This window comes from Lepisosteus oculatus, chromosome 2 (genome assembly GCF_040954835.1).
Source record: "Lepisosteus oculatus isolate fLepOcu1 chromosome 2, fLepOcu1.hap2, whole genome shotgun sequence".
Taxonomy (NCBI): domain Eukaryota; kingdom Metazoa; phylum Chordata; class Actinopteri; order Semionotiformes; family Lepisosteidae; genus Lepisosteus; species Lepisosteus oculatus.
This window is the reverse complement of record NC_090697.1, coordinates 17,868,620-17,885,261: the sequence shown is the minus strand read 5'-3', so window position 1 is coordinate 17,885,261 and position 16,642 is coordinate 17,868,620. Positions and strand designations below refer to the sequence as shown.

The window sequence follows — 16,642 nt, the reverse complement described above, 5'->3', positions numbered from 1 at the left end:
GGATTGTGAAATATACGGGGACATTAGGACCTACACAGACACTATACTGTAAAAAAGATGCTGTCCTTCAGATGGTCTCTCCTTGGTCATTAGAAAACCCAATGAAAACCCAGTAGTGGTGTTAACCCCAGTGTTCTGGCCAAATTTCCCCCTGGCCTTAACCAATCATGATCCCCTAACAATCTCCCCCTAATAATCCCCACCTATGAATTGGTTTGATTACTCTGTTCTCTCCCCCATTGATAGCTGATGTATGGTGAGTGCACTGGTCGACTTTGGCTGCCATCGCATCATCCAGGTGGATGCTATATTATTATTATGAGTGTTGAATGTCCAAATGTATTTACTTTGTCTATTTAATGAATAGTTATTATTTAGGACATGTCTCCTAAATGGTTTCTTTCCAAACTTACAGATCAAAAGTCAATATCCATCACCCAAAGGAATATCCACCACCATTTTTTAACATTTAACTCACTGACCAAATTGGCAAACTGACTTTTACAACCATGTGACTGCAAGCAGTCTGAGTCAGGATTTGAACTTTTCTTCAAGACGCCATGCTGAGAGAGTGAATCAGTAAGGTACAGAATTGTGCCCAAGATATTCTTCCTGAAATAGAAAAAAACTTATTTTTTCCTGATCAATGAAATTGGTCAGTTGGACTCTCTTAGCATATTCTGAATAAAAGCTATAGTTGGAATGAACCGAGTTTCCCATTGTCTATCTTGTGGCTGATCTCAAAAGCAAAAACTGTGCATAGACTTTTTTAAAGACCAAAGTCAGCAAGATGCTACTTTGACAGAGCTGTTCTGAGGCCAGTGCAAGCTGCTAAGCATAGCAAGACAAAAGCTTTTTCTCTCTTTCCTCTGTCTGCATCAGGACTTTCCCAGCATAGAGAAGCTGCCACCGACAAATCCAGGCCAGCCCTGTTGTATCAGCATGAAGCTTAAACTCATCAAGCATGTTTGGACAACGAATTCTTGGAGTACGAAACTTCATTATTCACATTATAATTTTTGAGAGCTGAACTATTATTCCAAAAGCATGTTTGATGTTTAGTTCACAAAAGTAAATGCATATTTACTTTTGCCTGAGGATATAAATGTGATTTATTTATATGAGACTTATAGAACCTAGACTGTTACACATTATAGTCAATGCGTATTTTAACTCTGAAGTTATTAAATCTGAATTTTGTAATTCCTGCGTCAACAATCAACTTTCTTATCACAGCAGGTTGTGTCAAAGACAGATTCTGTTATATTTGTTGCTTGATTTGAATGATTTGGTTATATCAATAAATTACATATTGTGTATTTAGAATCCTTGTGTGAGACTGTGAATTAATGCGTTTGATTGGTTCCTAAAAATCATCAAGTACTCTTGCAAATTACTGTTACAATTTCTGATTGTTACAGAAAATTAAAACCCACATCTCCTACAACAGAACAGTCAAAAAATATATTTAGGTGTTAAAGGAACATCATCTCATCATAATTATGGAATGTGAGGCATTAGGGCCCTGTGACGTACTATAGACGTGTTTGTAGCTTGTTTTTTTCTGTAATAATTGCACCTATTTGTTTAACCATATACTGTATTTTTAATCCTCATCATGTCCTTTTGTCAGAAAAAATATTTTGTTTAAATTTAAATCAAATATGTACCAAAGAAGGTATTTGTTACTCTGTGTTGTCACCTTGTAGACTGATCTTGTTAGATTTTGGAAGCCAAACAAGGCTGAACATGGTCAGTAGTGGGATGAGAGAACTCTAAGGAAAATTACGATGCTGATGTACATGGAATTGATGGACCCCTGGGAAATCTAAACCACTGTATTTTGATACAGAACATTATGAGGAGATTCCATCCTTTAGAATAGATTTGAAACTCATCTGACTTCTTCACGGTCATTAAAGATCCTGAGGGTAACCTTGCTTACAGTAACTCCATGCAATGTGCTGCTCCTCCACTTCATGGCTAGCTGAATTTCCATCAGCTCTTAATCAATAGTGAACAACAGACCATTATTATTGATGCTGTGTTAATTAGGTAATACCTCCTGGCTGACATGAGTGTCATTATCCCATTATCTCTCTGGGTCCATTTCTATGCACATTAAACACAGACACATACTTCCAAGCTACTGAAAACAATGGATTAGCTCAGTTCAAACACATTCATTGAAACAGACTGCCAATGTAAACCCTCCCTTGACTGGTCTGTTAGATTGGCTGATGTGATTTATACCCAGTGAAAATAGTCAATAGACAATCATGTAGTGCCAGACAGCTCCTATGGGCTTGTTTCATGCAACATGAGTCCCTCACTCAGTCACACAATGGATCTGCTCATGCCCTTTTTGCCTTAGCTTTTACTCCCATCAAGGCAGTGAATACCACATAGTAGTCTCTTTCAGCATTAATTACAGCCTTACTGACTTCAACATAATCTGAAGTAATAAAGGGGAACACTTTAATCTTCTGTGTCATTTGAAAGGTAAAGTATGCAAAATGTGTTTATTGCATGATTGTATTCCTGTCATGTCATCACTCCTCAGCTCAGCTCAACCACAACAAAATCAAAGCTAAAGCTTACTTAAACATTATGTGACATTATACGGCTTTAGATAAAGGAGAGCAAGTTCTAAAATGGAGCAACAGCTTCCAAAAATTGTCTAAAAAAGTATTGTCACCTATAACCTTCACCTTCACCAATTCATTCAAGTCCTGGGTTTGACAAGGTGTCCAGATGCAACATGTTTGACCTTTTTAAACAAAAACAACATCCAGTATATGTTAATCTAGGAACATACGGTGCTAATAAATTACGAAATTAATTTTTCAGTATGTATAGAAGACAATGATAACACTAGATGAAGACACATTAAGTAGATAAGGCTAAGTTACCATGTTTTTAACTTCTATGACCAATCACTCATGCTGATGCAAAAAAAAAAATCTAAATAAGGTGCTTTAATAACAAGTGAGCATTATTAAAGAGGAGAAACAAAGAGATTTTGTGTCACAGCTGTCCTAGACATTCCTTTCTCTCAGGGCACACTGGACACGTTAGTTGATGTCAGCTAAACGCACAATTAGTGTGAATGTAAACGACTTTCAATTCAAATTAGATTTTACATTGGTCCTCCCAGTCCATTGACCTTGTTTATGTAGATGAACAAATTCGAGTATTTAGACACAGATGTGAAGTACAACCACCTGGGTGTGTTATATTAGATGATAAGAACTGAGTGGAGAAAGGAAAGAGATGAAGATGTAAGACTAAAGTTAGTTTTACAATATCCTTAATTTCCATCGGTTCACTAATACTGCTACACTTGCTTTTAAAACCTCTATTTGGGCAACAGATATTCCTAAAACATACATCCAGAAGACACATGGCTCAGGATTTCATTTGTTAAAGTAGTCCAGGCTCCTAAACACATTCTCTATTTTGAATGATTGTCTTCTTTAACCATAAAGTTTAGGTAATACTTTCCAGAAGTACGTTACCGAGACAGTATAGTATCTGCAACATGATACAACAACAGACTGCTCATATAACAGACCTCATATACAGTACAATAATGCAGGTTGTGTAACATGTCTTACTTCTCCCCAACATCCAACCAATGTGAAAGAGATCAACCTAACCTAACCAAGCATCCTCCTTTTTAATCCATTCATATAGAATTTCAAGGATAAAAAGTAAATGAGCCTTTAGGAGAGTGAGTGAGAGATCAGTGTATTCAAGCCTGGGAGACTCTGAGAGTTATTTGGTGGGAAAAGATGGTGTTTCAGGGAAATGTTTAATTTACAGAACTCCACCTATTCCTGGAGAGGAGGCATTGCTTCATCTGGGGTTATAACCTGCTATTGGAACAAACTCTCCTTCACCCAGTCTCTGTGGAAATGTAGCACACAAGCTTCACTTTGCCCAGCCAGATCTTTAAAAACCTTGGGCAATTTGTACAGTGCATTAACCGTACCAAGACCCCCCTTTCTACTTGGAATTCAGCTTTGTATGTTAATACAATATCATACATGAATAGGATTTCAAAAGCTGCAAGTTACTTTGGAGCTTTAAAGTAAACTAAGTCTTGGCATAGTGAAAGAGGTGAACGGCAGACTGTGAAAGTGGGCTGGTCAGTCTGTCCTATAATAAGTCTGTCATAATAAGTTGATGACTTGTTTAACAGGTTCTCCCTTTATGTTACGCATTCCACACGCCCTAACAAACGCCTTCACATTCCCACGCGCACGCACTTGAAAAGATGCTCAAGCCGCAACTAATCTTCCTATGGCCTTTCACTCCCGTCACTACTTTAACCCTCCTCTTTTTCTTTACCGTCGTAGGTTATTTTGGGTTTTCCTTGGATTTTCCTAGTGTGTGTACTCTTCTTCTTTCGGTTTGATCTCTTCATTGCTTCCTGGACTCTCGCTAGTTTCTGATCTCGTTTCTGCCTTTGCGATTTGTTTGTCGTCTCGATTGAACTGTCCCAGCCCGGTTCTGACTTTCGCCTGCCCATTGTTTTTTCTTAATTATTAGGTCTTGCGTTTTAATTTTAAAATGTTACAGGGGCTTCCTGCGAGGGGAAATCACTAACTTAAGCCCTGCTCTTCATGTTTTAGCATAACGATTAACACCTTAATTGGCTCCTTTTTAAGCTTTTGTATAGCGCATTTCATATTGTGGAGTTGTTCAGAAGCATATCTGACAACCCGAAGACAAGTTTCCACAGTAGTGGGCAACAAAGTATGTCTTGTTTTGTGGGTTTTTACTTTGGTACTACACAGTTGCAGCAAGGAGAACATCTTGCTTATTTTTTTACTAGGCTGTAAATATTGGGCTTTCAACCAATGAAATCTCCTTGTTTGACAAACACAGGTCTGGGTTCATTGGTCCAAAGAGGAAATTTTAATTAAAACTTATAGTCTATTTGGAGTGACCTTGTCTCATAACAAAGGTGAGCTTGTTTTGCTGTTTCTCATTTGTTCCTGAACATAAATCTCACAGTTATATAGTGGGACTATAACAGATTTTAACTGTTACACATTAGTCAATTTTCCATGCACAAAACAATATACTCCAACATAAAGAAATAACATTGCTCTCAGAATTTGAAGAAATGTGACTTTTTTTAATCCCTTTCCACAATATTTTGTATCTTGATTTCTGCTCGGTCTGAACTGAAGTTCTTGTTTTTGTGTAGCTAAGTCTGTTTTAGTCTCCTAACAGATTTGCACTGTATAAAACAATCTAACATGCTGGTATGTAAGAACAGTAAAGGGTGCTACAAGAAAACCAACTTTTTCAGATTCTGACAAAAATGATAAAAAAAAATACAGGGAGGAAACTGAAAAATGAGTGTAGCATCTAGTTTCATGTTTGTCTTCTATTGAAATACATTTTCTGCTTTATAAAGATGTTGTAAAGCCAAAATATGCTCCAAGGCTTAGGCAAAGACTCCTGCTAACAGTGTCACATGTGCTTGGCCAATTTAGAGTAGAACATTCCCAGCACCTACTGTCTCCTGTGTGTTTTCTGAATGGGCTGGCCACTCTATAACTCCTCCCGTTCTTCCTAAAAAAAAAAAGCCAGCACTTTTGTTTCCTTGTAAAATTTATGTGTAATTTAATACTGTATTGGTGTTGCAAGTCCTCTGAAGAATGTTTTATTGCTTGAGGACTTTGGTTTTACTGCTAAAGGATTCCAGCCTCAGTTGGTAGATTTGCCATTTCCCTAAACCTTTTGCTAGGTTTCTGTCTAAACTTTTAGAATTATTTGAGCACAAATCAGAGAAAGGCTGGAATGTGTAAGATTACCACTACAGTTATTGGAAAAGGTGGCATTAAACTGAAAGCTGAAACACATGAACATTTGAAGTAGAGCAGTAGCATTGTCTGAACCCACAGACAACTTGGACAACAGACAACACAGTTTTTCACAACTCTTGTCTGTGAAAACATGTTTAGTCCATCTATGGTGGTTACATAAATGGAACATTGTAACTGCTGAACACTAGAAGCATGTATAGCGGACACTTAGTGTAGAGAAGAGCACATAGTGTACTAAACTATGACTGCATTGCGCTCACTGTTCAGGACACTGATAAAGGTCAGCAGTTTGGGGTATGTTGCATTAGTCTGGGAAAGATCCTTTAGTCCTTTTGAATGGTACACAGGTGCATGTGTCACTGCTTATTACCCACATTTTCCATAATTTCATTTTGGTGCCATAATATTTTGGTGTCAAATAGTCCATGATAACACGTCAGAACATAAGACTTCAATTACCTATTTTTGCCATGACAGCCCCCATATGTTAACTTCACTGAGTACATATGGGATTGTTTCGGTTATTGGGATGTGTGAGGTGTTATAACCCAAGGGACAATGCTAGCCACCTGACTAATGTCAACATTTCAACACCTCAACAGTTCTTGATGTTTGCTGAGATGTATGGTATGGTATGTATTCACTGATCAAATCAAACATATTGTTTACCATGGTTTACCTTAGTTAATTACGTTCTTGGAAAATCATTAAGAAAGTAATCAACAGTCCAGGAAAGCAGGAAAACAGGATAGAGGACAGGTAGAGAAAGGGAGAGAGAACACAGGAAGAGAAGGAAAGACAGAGATGAGAGACAATGCCAAGCAAGGACGGTTCTTGTTCTGATCAGTCTTTAACACAAGATTCACAAGATTGCCATTATGTTGTTTTCAGCAAACTCTGTTTTCCTATATAAAGAATCTTGTGTTTAAAAATGGTCACTCCTGGTAAGTAGATACATTTAAAAATATGGAGATATTCCCAGTCACTTTGTAGCACATATATGTATTTTATCTCTCTTATAGGCTTATGTAGGCATTTTATAGGATTTGAATACTTGGTAGCTGTCTGGGTTTTTTGGTGGTCAGGACTCACTTCTCTTACATGATGTTACATGATGTCTGAAAACGATTTGTAATTTTAACCCTTCTTTTCAGGATTTGACTCCTGCATCTGGATTATGCTTTGGTTAAGAGAAGGCAAGTTCCATGTAGTTAACTCACCTTTCCTAAACACAGTGGATTTTAAACACAGCAATTAAGACTTTGACATCAGGACATTAAGCAAATATTTTGAGTCCAGCCATATCTTCACTATTTCAACTTGTTGTTTTGAAGGATTCATATTATATGTGTTGCACAATTTTCTTTCTACTTTCTTAGTTCTAATAATAGTAATAATAATAGTAGATTACAAACACTAAACTATGTGATAACACAAACATGGATAAAATGAGGAAGGTCACCTACAAGGACTTAACTGGTTTAACATCCACATTCAATGGCAGTCCTACCACATTTTGTTTGTTTACTCCTAGTTTATGACTATCAGAGTCACATAAAAGAATTGGTTAGAAAAGTGATCTCAGTTTTTTACCGCAACATTCTGTCCATGATTTTATTTGAACTGTTGCATTTCTTGGGGACTTAAGACTTAAAAGCCATAGACACAAAGATGTAACTCTTCTGATAAGCATATGCTGCTAAGATATTCAAAGTGACACGCAAAAAAAAGTATCTGAAAAGAGACATACAGTATATAGTATGATCAACATTTTAAATCAATTTAAACAGGAGAGAATGAAAAACGTCATTCTACTCATGAAAGCTTTTATTAAAGCTTAACTTTTCATTCTTAACACTGGATATTTATCTTTTCCCATACGAGTATTTTTTTTTGTGTGAGACGTGTATTGAAAATAATCATTCTTTCACATTGTGCTGCGCCTGACCTAACACATCCTGCATGCCCATGATTAAAATATACAGTAGGTTATCGAAACAGCAGGAGGGAAGGAAAAGGTTTCCACTGGAGCACCATCTCCAAGTCGGGTTTTGTTATTCTCCTGTAAATCACTGCTCTGAGCAGTGGTGAGATGTCCATGATAGCTGTTTGAGTTCAATGACCCTGGGTAACACAGCTCTGAGGTTTTGGCATATAACCGACGCAATGGTGTGCTGCCAAAGAACAGGGCTGAAGAACCTGGCAGAACTGCACCATGACCACATGCTGGGGCAGGACAGGTCAGCCACATGATGCAAAATACAGTTACTGAGCAGGACTCGCTGGCGCCCACCCCTTTTCCATCAGGGCAGTTTTGCATCATTGTCCTTGGGGATAACTTTTAACTGTTAAACTGGGGATAACTATAAATTATCTTCCAGTCTTGATACCTGTCCTGTAATGGGGCATTAACCTTTCTTCAATAAATGGTAATAATGAGAATTATCTTGGAAGACTGATATGCATCCTTGAGCGTACCCTTGTAATCTGAGAAGGCTGAATGTATACCCAACACTTTTTGGTGAATTTCTATGAAAACAGTGCACGCATACACAAAAGATTGTGTCGATTTTGAAAAATGGAGTGTTTATAACAACTATATTGTGCAATGAAGCTTTACTCGGAAGTAGGTACAGTTTACTACAGTGCAAGACCTGCACATCACCAGCTGTACTTTTCTAAGGTCTATATCCAGGACAACAGTCTTCAACAAACAGGCCTTCCTGTCTATTGAACAATGAATAAGTTATTACCTTGCTAAATGTAACATGATTAAATAAAAAGCTGATTGTATACTAACCTTTAGAGGTCTCAGATAGGGTGGAATTAAATTAAGGGTGTGCATAAATGGTAGATAGATCACAACTCCTATGGTATGAATAGTCTATGGTGCTTTAAGCAGAAGTTCATGATGAGGACAAAATCTAATCTTGCCCACTTCCTCTCTGCTACACATAATAATTCGCCTCCTCGGCACTCCATTTACTCTTGCTGGTACCGCAGACAGATAAGCCATGCCAAATAAACTTTAATATGTTTTGTCTCTGTATCACATTAATTAAGATTTGCCTGAACTACTGAACTGATAGACATAGGTCTATCTCTAATCCACGTCAAAACAGTAGAAAACTACTGAGAACACCACGACTGAAACACATGACAGCTCAGAGGAGGATTGTATATTAATGGTGCCTCTAAACATCAGCACAGTCATGCTGACAACACCCTGATTACACAGTTAAACAAGACAAGCTCAGCCTAGGTCTGTTTATTGCAGCTGCACCTGGTGAAAACCCACATGTGGGTGGGAAGTACAAGCAAAGTGCGCAGAGACAGGAGTCAGTTAAACCCAGGATTAATGAAACTGTGCTAACCATCATGGTCATCGCTTTAAAGTCAATTTGGAAGTGAAATATCGACTCTCAGAATTCCTGTATGAGCAGCTGTTATACCTTTTCTTGAGTGATTAAATGAAATTGAAGATTTCTACTGTTTACTGAAAATATATTAAACTGTTTTTGAACTAACTTCAGGCATCTTTTAGTTGCAGTACTTCAGGTATGTGTAGCTGTAGCCTTGAAAGGGCGCAGTATCTTTAGGTTTTCATTCTACCTGAATTCTTAAGGTTAAATCAAGACTTAATTTGACAGGTTTAACAATTTTCCATTGAGGTGCAGGCGATTTTAAAAGGCCTACAAGAGCTGCTGGATTGTCCCAGGACGGGATTTATGAACTCCTAAGAAACTTCAACTAAAACCCAACATGCAAGAGCGTCCTCTAGTGTTCAATTTTTGAAATGTAACTGTTGCACTTCAGGAAAACAGCACCTGATTTATTTGAACTTGAACTTTATTGCCATATGTAACCGGTACGTGTACTGGTACAATGGAATTCTTACTTACAGAAAGTCTCTCAATTGTTAAAACTAATTTAAAAAACACAAAGTGCAGACAGTGCATCAAGACAATATACAAACAAACAGTAGACAATGTACTAGCATTGGTTGAATGTAAACAATGCAGACATGTAAACAATGACTGGAGATGTGCAATAAATAAAATTATAATGAGGTAGATGGTGTAGGTGTGGTCCGAGGTGCATGGCCAAATGTGTTCACCAATCGCACTGCTTGTGGGTAGAAGCTATTGAAGAATCTGGTGGTGAGTGTCCGTATGCTCTTGTATCTCTTGCCTGAGGGCAGTGGGGTGAAGAGCTCATGCCCGGGGTGGTGACTGTCCTCTGTGATGGCCAGAATTCTACCACGGCAGCGGTCCTCATAGAGCTGTTTAATCTCTGTGAGACCACAGCCGATGATCTTCTGGGCCACATTCACCATTCTCTGCAGTGCCTTCCTCTCTCGAGAAGAGGTGCTGCCGTACCACACGGTGGTCCCGTTGGTGAGGACACTTTCGATTTTTCCGTTAATCCAATTTCACCCATAAACATACATATTCATTAATACAGCTCCTCACAGTTTCAGTAAGGTTTGTCCAACAAATCAAGTTTATTAATTCCAGCCCCTTTGTTTTTACATGCTGACCTGTTCAGTTTGGAATCAAAGTACAGACATAAACTAAAACATCTTACCAAAATAATTCTAATGTATTTACCCATCATATATTAGAATGAGACTGCCACCATACCTGTCATTATTATTATTTTTTCACAAGAGCAGCATGGTGGTGCAGTGATTAACATGTGCTCCCTGTATTTGTGTGGGTTTCGTCCCCACCGTACAAAAACATACTAATACTGTAGATTAATTGTCTCCTGGCAAAACCGGTCCTTGTGGTAGCGTGTGCAAGCCTATGCCTGTGTGTGTCCTGCATTGCGCCCTTAGCTTGACGAGAAGGGTTGCTGAGGCTCTTTATTAGATAAAGCGGTGAGAATACGAATGGATGGTTTGTGCTAACGTAACGCTGCTACACTTCACCACTAGGCGGCGTCCATGCTTGTTGTTGCTGCTGTCCTCATCTGACTGACTCTCACACGCTGGGGATGCACAGCCGCGTCGCTGGCGGCACCTGCTGGCAGATTACGAAAATAGCGGTCGGTTATGGAAGAAAGAAAAAAGACTAAATTAATGGGACTTGTACGCTGGAATTTAAAAAACAATCCAAGAGTGCGTCACATTATAGCATTTTGATGTAAAGAAAAGGCAGTTTTTTTAATGTTGACTAACAGAAATCATTAATCGCTTGACAAAACTAGCGACTACCAAGTTATTGCAACTGACCTCATGGTGTTTGTGCAGCAAGGCATTGTAACTCAGCTACACATTTTCTGATTCTGATTTTAAAATATTACTTCATCTGGAACCCTGAGGTAAATGTTTTTATTAACTTCATTCTGGAATATAAAAAAGTCCTCAATCTTGCAAAAGAGAGAAGATTTTCCACAAGCAAATGCGTTCATATTTTTGAGGCGGGTTGTCTATAATTGAAAATAGCTGTATTAAAATAAATGTATACTCTATTCAATTCACCACCACTGTGTTCATGCATAATGAAAACTTTTTTAAAAACAAATAACGTGACATATTTACAAATTCAATAGAACTGAATTAATTATAGATATCTACGGTGCCGTCCATAAGTATTTACACAGTCACAATTTTTGCTGTTTTGGCTCTGTACTCCAGCACATTGGATTTGAAATAAAACAATAACTATGAGGTTAAAGTGCAGGAAGTTAGCCTTACACCTATAATTATTTGTGTGGTGAAAGGAATGTGTATCAATAGTAAATATCAAAAATATCAAAATAATAATTTTAAAGAATATATTCTATATTAAATAGAAATGAGGACTAGTTCCAATTTGTTGTGAGGATAAAAATAATCGCCGACTAACCCGACTAACTTTTCCAAATTCTAGATCCTTCCATTACAGAAATAGTTCTTTAATAGTTCAGAAAATAATACTCGTTGTATATTGAGGACAACTACTGTACAAGAGTCTCTTTAAAATAAATATATTCAACTTTATTGAAAGAAAAGTCACCATCAACTTTATCCACAGCACTCTGTAATTCTGCAGAGCTGTCAGACTACAGTATATCGAGCTCCAGCACTCACTTTCCCAGAATTCACTTCTGTATATAGGCACTTTCTCTATTGCCGTAACAGAACAATCTCAAACATAATTTGCATTTTATTTGTCTGAGTTTAGACTATATTTGACATGCTCAGTTGGTATTTTGATAGTTATTAAAGTTACCATTTCTATTATTTACAATTTACAATTGCTATTACCATAGTTACCGTTCACTGCCAGAACGTAATTTCCTTGATTGTCTGAATTCCCCCTGATACAGGACATTGTATAGGAATGACCAAGTTAGAGGAAGTTATTTTCCATGCGAGACAAAGCAAGACATATTGATAAATGTACAAATAATCCAATAAAATACACGGAAAGTTCATCTTTTTGTCATACGTTGTTTTGAGCGTTTATTTTAGTGTTAAGTGCTGAAACGCGACGGGCACATATTTAGACAGACGCAGGAAGGTCAGAGTGTTTCCATGTGATAGAAGCCCCGAAGATGGCGATGCTTGCAGAACGTGAGTTTTGCCACATGTGTGAAGTTATAATATTGTTTCACATCTATGCTGATATGTGGTTGACTGGAAATTTTAGATTCTGTACACTTAACTTTCGTGACCATAACGTAATATATATAGGTAGATTAGGTCGTTTGAGCTGTGAAACGACACGGCTTTGGTGATGAGTTGTCTTTATAATGCGGCACCTCTCGAAGTATTACTTATTAAGTGTATGTAGCACGACTGTGTCATCCTGTTGGAGAAAATGAATAGTTTACATAATGTAGTTTTTGCAACGTATATATTAATAAAAATGCTTTCCTAGTGGGTCTTAATTGCTTGTAGTTTTTCGTTTTTGTTCTGAGGAAACATCGCCGGATTTCTCGCTACACCTTGCGGCAATGTTCCATTTCATAGGAAATCGAATTGTTGCATTTGGACAAGACGACCTTGAAATTTGGCCTTTCTCCTTCTCTTTTAGCACGCAGGAAGCAAAAGTGGTCTGTGGATCCAAGGAACAGCGCTTGGAGTAATGATGAGTCCAAGTTCGGACAGAAGATGCTGGAGAAAATGGGCTGGTCGAAGGGAAAGGTAGCGAGCGAGAACCGTCGAACCTTGTTTGTATCGCCATTGAAGGATTACATAATACTAGTAAATATAATTATTTAGCGCCTTTTCATTCTCAAGGATATATAGGTGGGAACCAACTTGATCGACCACTGAAGTGCATTACCCACCTGGTTCAGTCACTATTAAGTTCCAGCAGCCCCTGTAGCAGAACAGGTAGGGAAGGGAGAAATAGCTACATCAGTTTAGTTCAGGGTGAGCCTTAGGAAGGCCAGACTGTGAAAGTATAGAGTGGAGTTTAGCCAGGATTAACATCTCATCTCTGGCTGATAGTTCAGTAAGGAACTTCAATAATCCCATGTTGGAAATTAACATTGGAATTTTGTGGAATTGTTACTTGTGCATTAATAAACAACTAAACAGTGTTTGTCAGTCGTGTCTCAAGAAATATTTATCAGCAATTTCTGTGTAACATCTATTCCCGATGAAATGCTGATTGATTGCAGGGAGTCAGTGATTGTTCTGTGTGTGATTTTCCTCAGGGGCTGGGAAGATGCGAGCAGGGGGCCACAGAGCACGTCAAGGTGAAAGTGAAGAATAACAGTCTGGGACTGGGCTCCTCTGCCAGCTACGAGGTAGGCTGCGGTGTCAACAGTCGACAGTCTAGGAACGATATATTGGAGGATTCTAAAGCTCACTGTGGAATAGCTCTGAAATTCCACTGGGTTAGGTCTACCTTCACTGGAGCCCAGTGTCTCTGCAATCATTTACCCTGAGGACATGCCAGCCACAGGGCAGACATAGTGATTGAGTTTGATTATAAGAATTAACTTGTTTCTAAGATCATTAATCTGGAATTTATTTATTTAAATAAACTGGTGGTTTTGTGCAGATTTCATAATCCCCTAAAGGTTTTATGAAAGAAGGTTATTTCTGCATTACACAGGAAAGTTAAAGATACAATAAAGTTTGCGCCAATATTGCTACGCACACTGTCATCCACACTGTCAACCCCCTATAAAATACGGCAGTTAAGTATATGTTTGTGGCTATTTTTTATGCCATTTTTTTATGCGAGTATGTAGTGGATAATATCATTTTGTATACAGAATTAAACACGTTGAATAAACAGGCTCAATACGTTTTTAGAATTCTTTATGTACAATGCACTGTGAAAATATGAAAATGTGTCTTGTTCAGAATTCAGGTTGCGTAGCAGGTTAAGGAATGTAACCCCTGTGTACATTGAAAACTGTATTCAGCCGGGTATATTAAGCATGCTTATGTCTTTGAACGTAATTAGTTTTAATTATTGTAATTTTTTTAAGCCTGATCTTAACCAAATCTAAGAAGTGGTTCAGACGGTTATTTTTGTGATTAATAAAGTAACGCTCCTCTTCTTGGTTGAGCAGGTTTTCTAGTTTTGGTAGGATAAATCTGTACACTTTTACACTCGTAGGACAAATTCCTCATCCGTGCCTGCAGGTAGCAAAGATGTTAAACTTGCAGGGATCACAATGAATAACTGTTCTGAGACTCGCTGTAAATGTTGCTGTGATCGCAAAGATTCACTTGGAGACATCAAGATATTTAACAAACAGGCACTTTACGTCCATTTATCAGTCGGCACATGTGCCATCCTTAGTTTTACAGCTTTCTAAGTAAAAGACATCCAGCTGCTATTGTTAAGACAGTACCAAAGCCTTTTAGATAAGTATAGAGAGGAAACAACTGTCAGTTAAAGAATGCAAAGACATACTGTATTCGTGACTTTGGGATTCCAGCTTTCCTGTTTTTATGCATTCCAATTATTTGATAGGTATGCAATGTCCCAATGATCACAAGCTAAAAATCAGTAGACCTGTATTTTATGTCTGTTATACATTGTTATGGATTGCTCTGTTGTAGTTAGATATATGTAATATTTTATTATTTTTTCTCACATCTGCATTCAAGTCGGCCATTTTTTTTAATTGCAAGTGCTCACATCTGTTGCTGTGTTATTAGTAACATTACTTATTTGTAATCTTTGCTTGCAGGATAACTGGATTGCCCATCAGGATGATTTTAATAAGCTTCTTGCTGACCTGAACACCTGCCATGCCCAAAACGGTAACCCTTCTTGACGTGTACTGGCTACTTTCCAAACCATGAATCCTGCAGTTGGGTTGGTGTTGTTTTATATGCAGGCCACTGAGTGGTGCTACTGCAACATTACTGAAGCAAGGTCAAGGGGTACAGGTCTCTGAAAGTCTGTGTCGCAGACAAAAACCAGCTGAGGCAGAAGAAAAATAAGTGTTAAATGCCAAGAGATTCTTGGTCAAGATAAGATTATGAGCTGTATTTAGTGACATGCTTAAAACTTTTTCAGTTATCAGTTTTCCTAGCATATGGAAGTAATCCAGTGTTTGGGTATTATCCACTGAAATAATATTTGGCATGCTTTCAGGGTGATAGTTAAAATCTTTTAATCAAACGTGTAAGGGTTTCCTGTAATGCTGATATGTGTAAAATGTAAAGGGAACAGTTGTGTTATCAAAAATACAGCTCAGTTGCATTCATGGGGCCTGAATTGTATGCAAATAGATTTTGAAAAGAAAACGTAATTGCTTTCAATATAGGTAAGAAAAAAATAGATGTTTAATAGGTTTTGTAAATTATTATTATGTGGACCCGTAAATATAAAATGCAAATAGAACCAGAAAAGATTGTATCTATAATGACGTCTTTCTAAATAAACACTGATAATTGACACATGAATTTACACATCCCAACTAAAAAGGATGTATACAGATTAGCAGAAAACAACAGTCCTATTTTAAGAAAATATCTTTTTGGATCTAGGAAGAGTGTTCTGTAACTGGATTTTTTTCTATCCAAAAACGCAAATAAATCACACTTCTCTTGTTTGGCAGAAACTTAATTGTTAAAACTTTTTCATGATACGGATTGTAAGTGAGAAAAGTCTTGAAAATGTAGTACAACTCTCTTTGAACAAGGTTCTCAGGTTTTTAACAAGGAAGCACCTTTGATTTTCTTGCTTCCTGTTAAAATGTTTTTCTGTTTTTCCAGATGGAAATTCAAATATAGATGCAGGCAGTTTCTGTGCAGAAATTGTGGAAGTTCAACAGTAATACTGTATATTTCGGACGAGGTTTAGAAAATGTTTGTGCATAACCATATGTCTAGACATAATTGCAGCCAGTATGTAGATGTTCAGTGGGGACTGAGCTTGACTTAGGCTTGTTAGAATAACTGTGACACCCTGGTGAACTTTACTGACACATACCCTTTCTTATAAGCTCAGTGTTCTGAATATAGTACCAGGTCTGTGGAAACAGAGCTGGTGTTCAGTTTTATTGTATTACACTTTCTTTATACCTGTCCCTTTTTTTTCTTAATTTCTGATAATGTGTTGGAGATGTGTTTTCAGATTTGCATGATCTGTGTAATTTATGTTGATTATCTGTGTTAAATTTACATTTAATAGCATGATGACTTTTTCTTAGTCATTTTTTTTCTCACAGCATTAGAATTGTGCAATAGCTCCAAAGCTATCTAATACTTGTTGGTGCAAGCTTTGCCATATGTTTTGCTTTACTTAAAAATATTTTTGTGTTGCTTGATTTTAAATGATCTGACGGAAATACTTTAATTTCTGGCATGCTTAAAGTGGATCCCATGCCGA

At 37.5% G+C, this 16,642-nt stretch overlaps 1 protein-coding gene across 1 annotated transcript in view; it reads left to right on the top strand.

The window, feature by feature from the left end:
* The first annotated feature begins 12,181 nt into the window (after nt 1–12,181).
* pinx1 (PIN2 (TERF1) interacting telomerase inhibitor 1) overlaps nt 12,182–16,642 on the top strand; it is a 50,745-nt gene continuing 46,284 nt past the window's right edge. Inside the window, exons 1-4 of the mRNA XM_015352193.2 lie at nt 12,182–12,405; nt 12,869–12,978; nt 13,497–13,589; nt 14,994–15,066. Of these exons, the coding sequence (XP_015207679.2) occupies nt 12,387–12,405; nt 12,869–12,978; nt 13,497–13,589; nt 14,994–15,066 (295 nt within the window). The 5' untranslated portion in view covers nt 12,182–12,386. The remainder of the gene's footprint in view (nt 12,406–12,868; nt 12,979–13,496; nt 13,590–14,993; nt 15,067–16,642) is intronic.